Source organism: Lates calcarifer, linkage group LG11 (genome assembly GCF_001640805.2).
Source record: "Lates calcarifer isolate ASB-BC8 linkage group LG11, TLL_Latcal_v3, whole genome shotgun sequence".
NCBI lineage: Eukaryota > Metazoa > Chordata > Actinopteri > Centropomidae > Lates > Lates calcarifer.
In genome coordinates this window covers 22,371,316-22,379,528 of record NC_066843.1, presented here as the reverse complement: position 1 = coordinate 22,379,528, position 8,213 = coordinate 22,371,316, and the positions used below count along the sequence as shown (strand labels likewise).

General features: G+C 38.7%; 1 protein-coding gene across 1 annotated transcript; it reads right to left on the bottom strand.

Annotated features, from left to right (window-relative positions):
- Positions 1–92: 92 nt before the first annotated feature.
- Positions 93–7,566, bottom strand: LOC108898479 (serine/threonine-protein phosphatase 4 catalytic subunit B). The gene is made up of 9 exons (XM_018698351.2): positions 7,398–7,566; positions 6,443–6,723; positions 5,767–5,818; positions 5,626–5,676; positions 4,906–5,007; positions 4,382–4,555; positions 4,067–4,193; positions 2,833–3,022; positions 93–1,048 (listed from the first exon to the last, which is right to left on the bottom strand). The coding sequence occupies exons 2-9, from the start codon at positions 6,550–6,552 to the stop codon at positions 919–921; spliced, it is 936 nt and encodes a 311-aa protein (XP_018553867.1). The 5' UTR covers positions 6,553–6,723; positions 7,398–7,566; the 3' UTR covers positions 93–918.
- Between the last annotated feature and the right edge of the window lie 647 nt (positions 7,567–8,213).

The following is an 8,213-nucleotide window of genomic DNA, read 5'->3' as shown; positions in this document are numbered from 1 at the left end:
CAACTAAGCTCAGATGATTTCTGTAAAAAGTCAGTTTTACAGTTACAATCATGTCTCAATGCATGTATCATTAAATCACACCTGAAAATAAATCAGCATTAATACAAAAACTTTATTCTCACAATATCAAAATTGACAGACCTACAGAGACTTGTAGATTAAAAGGAATTAAGAGAGAAAACAATGGTGAATATAGTGACTCCTATTGGGAGTCATTACATCAATGGTATTTATTTGTGATGGTGCTAAGCAGCAGCACTGGGTATGTTAAATAGTGACTCACATAACACATGACAGTTAAAAAGAAACATAAGAGCAAAACCGGGTTAGGGGGAATTGGTCGTTTTGCATTTAATCCTGGCAGCAACAATTATTCAAAAATCAAAAACAAAGAACATATGCATCGAAGGAATTCCTTAAAAAGATACAATTGTGAAACTTCCTACATCTGCATATTTTTGGGAGAGAAAAAAAGAGATCCAACTCCTTCCAAATACTTCTAAAACTAAATGATAATGTTCGTCATGAAAAAATACTACAAGTGTGGTGGAGGTTAAGTCAAGAAGGGAAAGTGTCTTATCTACAGAGTAAGTGAGGACAGCAGATGAAAATGAAAGGAGGCTGAGGGCAGAAAGAAAATGACCATCTTATATAGCTGTAGAGATGTGACAACAGTCATGGGCCCAGTATCAACCTCGTCCCTACACCTTTCACAGTGACTGCTCTGTCAGGTTTGGGCAGTATGGCAAAAATCCAGCTCTTCAACCTAAAGCTGTATGGAGCTTCAGTGGGTTTGGCAGGTTTTCTGTCTAACTGCTGTGAGTTCAGACCGACAGAACCGACCAGCAGCAGGATGGAGTGGTAGGTGTGAAATGGTACCAGAGGTTTCAACACATCATGGCTGTCTGCTCAACGACTTCACAGAAAATAGTCAGCTACCGGCTTCTTGGAAGGGATGCCCCTGGTTTCTTGTGGTGCTGCTTCAAATATGATAAACTCCCGCTGTAGATGCTCATCCAGCTCCAAAATGGCTGCCACATTGCCACATCTGATTATCCAAAAAGAGAGACAAGAACAGGTTGGAATATTCATATATTTGCAAGTAACAAAAATGAACATAGAGGGTAAACCAACACAGATTCTTTCAGACTACACAATCTGTGATGTAAGACATATTATAAAATGTTAGCCATTTCTGTGTTTAAAAAATATCTGGATGATACCAGAGGCCTGTACTACGAAGCGAGGTTACTGTCTTATCAGGGTAACTTCAGGAGTAACTTCCTGATTAACCTGTACTACGAAAGGTGGATAGGTTTTACCCAAGGTCTGCTGCCATGGTCATTTACACTGCTGGGGTTTTCTAAAGCCCGTCAGTCCCTCCCATCCCCCCAACCCCCACCCACCAAAAAAAAAAAAAAAGTAGTATGTAGTGGATGGTAGAGGTATGTGGACCAACAAATGGTATTTTTATGCTCCACATTTTCCATCAATTTCAGTTATTTTAATTTGTTTTTTTTTTCTATTTTTTCTCACAGTCAAACAGCAGAATTTAGCATCATGTGTTGCATATTATCGATTTGAATAATACTTTAAATGGGGGGGGGGGGGTTATTGTCCTGAAAGACAATATAATGTGACAGGCTGTTGTAACTGTAGACTACAGACCAGAACATGCAGCATTAATGATGGAAATATGAATGTGTAGCTCTTTATAGAAGGTTTCTATTTGATCCAGGTTCAGTTTCCACTGAGGCTGAAATACTGTTAACATGAAGTTCATACTGAACACAACAGCATTACATTCATACATATACAGCCTGAGTGTTCCAGGCAGAACATCATTAACAGGAACAGCTCATTCTCAGACATGTGACCCACGTGATGACTGTAATCCAAGTATCCGAAAAATCATCATATATTTTACGAGTCCTTACATCTCATATTACAGATGAAGAACCCAGAGAACATGTGACCAGTCTCCCTGTCTTTGTTGACAGACGCTGTTTTACATTGTGTCATTAGAGTCTCTTCATAGTACAGGCCTCTGGTAGTTCTCATACATCACATATTTAAAGTGTCCAAATGGGCAAATACACATGAATGAATTGAGAAGAGGGTCAGTGTCGGGACATTCTAAGCCTTCATAATGTCTAAACCAATTGTCACTCAGACTATGTCCTTTGTCTAAGAACTACAGTTCTCATAATGCATTAAGAGCTGTAAACACAGATTTATAATGCTGCCAGAGATTCAGTGAGTCAGCTGTGGGTTACAGCTTGAGCCCTGCTGTTTAAAGCCTTTATCTGTTTACATTTTGGCAAACTGGCATTATTAAAAGTATGCCAAATTTACTACTAGCTGTTCCTATTTGCAATGTATCCATGGATGTACAGATAACCAATTACTTTGATACTGAAAAAAACTTGAAGCCTAATGATTCTCAGATGAGTTCAGGAGATACAAGCAAAGTCTCTGTGATTTCTAAGTGGATTTATGGACATTTTATCTAGATGATGATATCCTTAGGAAGTATAGCTCTGAATCTAAATGTATGTGTGTCATATATCTGTGTCTCTGAGAGGGAGCATGATATTTTTTTTGCAAATTATGGCACTTCAGCATTAAAGTACCTTGATGGCCTTTATGACCTGTGTTTTGTTAAGCATGCATTTTCAGAAAAGCTATGATGTGGTATCCACACCTCTCCTCCAACTCTCATTCCCCCTTAAGGAGGCACCCTACACACAACCTAAACAATACATTTCTGTAGTTTATTTTTTGGTGGTGTATTCAAACACAGACTATTTGGGTTTTACTGTAACAGTTTACCTGTAGCAGTAGTTGGGTGCTGACCACACAGTGAGCACGGTTTCGTTGAAGTGCCACTTGTATCCCTCCATGACCAGCTGGTGTGCTCGGCAGATCATGTGGATGTCATTGGCAGCATTGAACTGGGCCACCACATCACTTCCAAACAAGTATCCAGCACCTCTGGGACTCACCCCCCACCCTGTGGTGTCTTGGAGCAGGGAGAGAAAATCAGTCAGGTGATATGATTTTACCATGGGTAAAGACGTAGTATAAATGATTGCTGTACACAGGGCTTATTCACATTTTAGCCACAGTTTCTCAGTGACTTTGAACAAATTTTCACAATTTCTGTGTATACATGAAAAGCATGATTTTATATTATCAACAACAATTCCCAAGTACATTTATATGCAGGGGGACTGGGCAATAATTCAATATCATTTATGAAATATCATTAGAAGTATATTGTAATGATCATATCATGTGATCATTTTATAAACTTCTGCTACCCAAATTAATAAAACCCCAGAGAGATCCTTGCAAATCACTTCCTCTTCAGCTAGATGTTGTCTAGCAACGCAATCACAATCAAGTTAAATGATTGCAATGTAAGGGAAAAAACTCTGACCGAGAGAGACAAGAAAGTATACGTGAGATACAGACACGTAACCGAAGACCAAAAATGAAATAATGAATAAAATAGCTCATTATCTGTCTGCTGAAGCACAGGTTAGTTGAAGACTCATCACTTTAAGTGGACATCAGACCCGTGATGTAAACATAAATCCACAGTGAATCCTCGTACAGTATTGCCTCGCCCATGTTTCAAATGCTTTTTGTTTTTCCACAAAATCCACATTTTGTGTTGTCTTTTCAAAACTCTGGCATACAGTACACTATCCATGTGTAGCCCACGATAGAGAATGCATGACAGTATAGCTTGTTACTGTGGTTTGCTACACCTGTGATCATCATATGCCAGCAATCATTTGTGTGCTTTTACATTGCCTGATATACACACATATATGTAAAACTGATTCATTACAATGTGTTATCTATGAAAGTATTTTCCGAAAAGCTCCATCATTTCATGTTTTTCCAAAACTGTTGTGGGGCAGTACAAACCCTGTGTATATCAAACTATAATTCCACCACTTCTGCCTGTTTGCCCTGCATCATGTCAAAAACCCTTTCCTTTAACATTAATAAGCACATTGATTAGAAGTGCAGTATTCAAAAGGCTCCTGTATACCTTCAGGATCAGACCAAAGAAGGTCACACATGGGCCCATCATGGGGAACCTCCTGTTTTCTGTCAATGGTCCGGATCTGGTCCAGTGTCTGGATGGAGGGAGACAAGCCACCATGCACGCAGAAGATCTGAAGGACATTGGGAGGAAAGTATTAGATCAAATGGTGAAGCAAAAATAATACTATCAGTAACAGAGAAATTACTGATCAGATATTAGAGCAACACCTCTAAGAAAAACATTTGCATGTTACTGACTTTAGTGCATTAATTTCCATTGTCATCAAAGTCACGAGGAGTACTAGACAATGCGTCTTACCTTGCCATCAATGATAGCAGAGAGAGACAGGTAGTCAAAGATCTCAGTGCAGTATCTCCAGACAGTGACTGAACCATACTTGCGGAGGCACTCATCGTAGAAGCCATACACCTGGGTGATTTGCCGGGACTCATGGTTTCCCCGGATCAAGGTTATCCTGTCTGGATATCGCACCTGAGGAGCACAGTAGAACCAAACTGATGAGGATGCTTTGTACATTTCCTTCAAGCATTTGAAATTCCATGACAACCCTGAGGAGATGAATGAAAAATGCTTGAGAAGTCAGAGTTCAGCATTTACAAGTCACACACATGTCCTATTATGTAGAAAAAACAAGAAGGTAGAAGAAAAAAAATCATGCAACACAGGTGAAGGAAGAGTTTGATCAATGTAGCTCTGTCCATAGCTCATAGAATTAAAATCAGATTTTTATTGTCCTCTTCTTATCTGTTTACTATGAGCATGTCAACACAGATGTGACTGGTGCAGTTCAGCAACGAACATGGACAAAATCTGATGTGTACCTTAAGAGCTAGCAGAAGAAGGAAAGTCTCCACACTGTAGAAGCCTCTGTCCACAAAGTCGCCCATGAAGAGATAATTTGTCTCTGGGACATCTCCTCCAACCTGCAAAGAGGAAAGCTTATTAACCTCTAGGTTAACAGTTGGGCATCATAAAATTCACTTAAAGAAATGCACTACTGTCATTAATAACGTCACCACTATTCTTGATGGAACTGGACCTGTATCAAACTTAACCATGAATGTATTTGCCAGTGTCAGTTCTTCTATTGAACAACTTCAGCATGTCCCTACAAAGCCCCCACAATGCAACAAGAGCCATCTATACCTTATCTCAAATAGTCAACTATCGAAACGCATTCAAAAACCTTCCTAACTCAAAAAACAAAGGATTCCCCTTTCCTTTCTGTTCAATATTATTTGGACAGAGCAGAAATCCAGTATCCAGTGCACAGTACCAAGTATCAGATAGGCTGTAAAAATTAACTGCAGAAAATCAGTAGTGTGTCTGTATTAAAACGGTGTGTGTTTTTTAGGGTAGTCCTAATGGTTTCAGTGAAGTAAGGAAGACTATTATCATGATAGAAAACACTAAGAAAATAGGCACTAGACTAACATCCAGAACTATCCTTTAGGCATCCAGCATGACCAACTACCTTTAGAATATAACACAAGAAAATTAAGTCTGAATGGAACAATGTGAAAAAGCAAATAGAAACTTACTCTAAATAGCTCTTTCAAGTCATAGAATTGACCATGTATATCCCCACACACCTAGGAGGGAAAACAGAAGAAACATAATAACCATATTTATTTAACTCCATTCAAATTCTGAGCAAATAAATTCTGAGAAATGTTACTTACTGTGACAGGAGAGTCTACTCTCTGGACATTGCTTTCTTCAACCAGAATCTCTCTGAAAGTACACATACATATTGAAATATGACTTCATGTTCAACTAAAAATTGTTAGGTTTTCATTAAGGAAGACTAACTGATAAATACTTTCAGTAATAGGGCAATTCCCCCTTGTGGACAGTCTCTTGACCAGAGAGGCAGAAAATGATTCTGTATCCAACTATTACTGTTTTAATTTCTGGTCTGTCTCTTCTATCCCAGTATAGCTTCGTGAAACTTAACACTGATATTTTAAAATTAAAGTGACTAGAACCAGACAGTATGTATATGCATGTATGTCCCCTCATTTCCTGTCATCTGTCCACTATAAAGTATATAAAGAGCAGAAAGAATTCCCCTCAAAAACATTATTAAAGTATGTTGCTTTAATCTACACGTATATCAAAAACAGTACACTGTTAAGAGCAGCAATGTAGTAGATACAGCAAGCAACTAGTATGTACAGCGTCACCAAAACACAGCATGGGTGTTTTAATCATTTGCTTTATGTATGCTTTATGCTACCTACATGACTACATGTATCTATCATCTGTCAAAAGTTCTTCTGAAACCCTGCTGTATGTTTATAGCATTACAAACATCAGATTTGATGTGTCTGTATATAGGCCAATTTGATCCATTACCTGGCTTTGGCACACAGTGCTTTGACTTCATTTTCCTTAATGAGCTCACAGCGTCTGAGCTGCTCTATTTGTCGGTCCAGGTCACTGATGTCTCCCATTGTCACACACATATGGAGAGCTGCTTACACACTATGTTCTCCTCTCACACACCAGGCTCACTAAAATAACAGGCTCGTTCTTCTCCAGGCAATGGAGCGGGCAGTCGCAACAGTCTCCCTTCCCCGGAAATATTCAACTCTTGTACGTAAGACTCTTGCAATGGGGATGTTCAGAATAAGGAACTGTAAAGGGGAAAAAACAGTTAAAAGCTAACTGATTCAATAACGAACACAAAAAAACCCAAAACAACAACATTCACGTAACCAGAGAAGTATAACTAAGCGCCTGTTACTTAATAACTTGAACCCGAGTTTCCACAAACTGGTTTCTAACTGAATGACTAGGATCGTTTGATAAGAACAGTAGAAAAGTAATATTATTTGTGTCTTTACACAGAATACAGATGAAGAGTGAACCATATAAAACTGACGTTATTCGTTAAGGAATGTGCGGCCTATGGGCGTAGCGTAACAGTAAGCTAACCATTAGCACGTTAGCTTACATCACCGCTAGCGACCGCAGCGAACTACTGATTCTTTCATAACTTAGCCAACCATTTTGTTTGGGAATTTGACCCGAAGGTTAACACTAATATTTGCCAAATGCCACCGAACTACCACACATCCTTAGGGTGCTAATTAAATTAAGTCATGTATCTGGGTTAGTTGACGACAAGCTGTATGTTGGCTGGCTAACTACGGCTCTTGGGGCACCTGGCTAACTTGAGCAGACGGCGTCAATACTGGCTAGCGCTTCTCGGCTAATTTCGTGAGCAAGCTAGCTAATGTTAGCAAGGTATATCAAAACGATTCACACACCGCCGCTAAATCGACAAAGTAAAAGTAATGATAATTACCGTTAAGTGAGTGATAGCTGAACTTTGAAAAGAAGCACACATCAATATGTTTCATCCCGTGGATTGTGTTTTTTTTCTGTCTACCGGCTCCTCCTGTTACCCCGGTCTTTGCCGGTCCCTCCAGCCGTGCTCCTGAACACTAACGACCTGACTGTAACTTCCGGTGTAGGGAACGCGGATTGCACGGACACGGGAAAGCTTGAGAGTAAAACTAAATGGCAATATTTAATATATAATTTAATATAAAGGAAATGGCAATTTAAAGACCCCTCTTGTTACACATTTTTAAATGAAGAATTTTACATAATATTTTGGATTTTTCAGTAAAGGAAAGTGAACTTTTTATGTGGAAAAACATATCTGACACAATTTGCTGATCTCAACAGAGCGTTTTTATGCGTTATAAAATATGTCTGGAGCTTTTCTTTCATATCTAAAACCCAACACACACGTAAATTTGTCGCTGTGTGACCACATATTCCATCAAAATCAACCTCAACCAACAGTTTACAAGAAAACTTGCACACAATAAATAAGCTAATTAATTAGTCAACTAAACAGAAATGTATTCCCCAATTTTAGTAATTTTTCAAGCAAAAATATCGTCAGCCTAAATTCCCTAGGACTTCCTAGTTTTAGTCTTGTAATTGTTGGGTCTTGTCTTATGTGATGGTCTCCTTCATTCGTGGACCAAATGATGAGATAAAATGATTCAAGAGAATAATTACAAGATTCACTGTAAATTACCTTTTACAACAGCCCTGATGGAAACAGTAATCCTCACTTTTATTTTAAAGCAAAATGGTTTTGAAAATT

Bases quoted from the DNA above. Each gene is read 5' to 3' on its own strand.
- LOC108898479 (XM_018698351.2), bottom strand. From the start codon at position 6,552: ATGTGTGTGACAATGGGAGACATCAGTGACCTGGACCGACAAATAGAG. The intron at 5,677-5,766 runs GTAAGTAACATT...TTTCCCTCCTAG, and splicing joins GAGTAGACTCTCCTGTCACA to GTGTGTGGGGATATACATGG. The intron at 4,194-4,381 runs GTAAGACGCATT...AATGTCCTTCAG, and splicing joins CTGCTATCATTGATGGCAAG to ATCTTCTGCGTGCATGGTGG.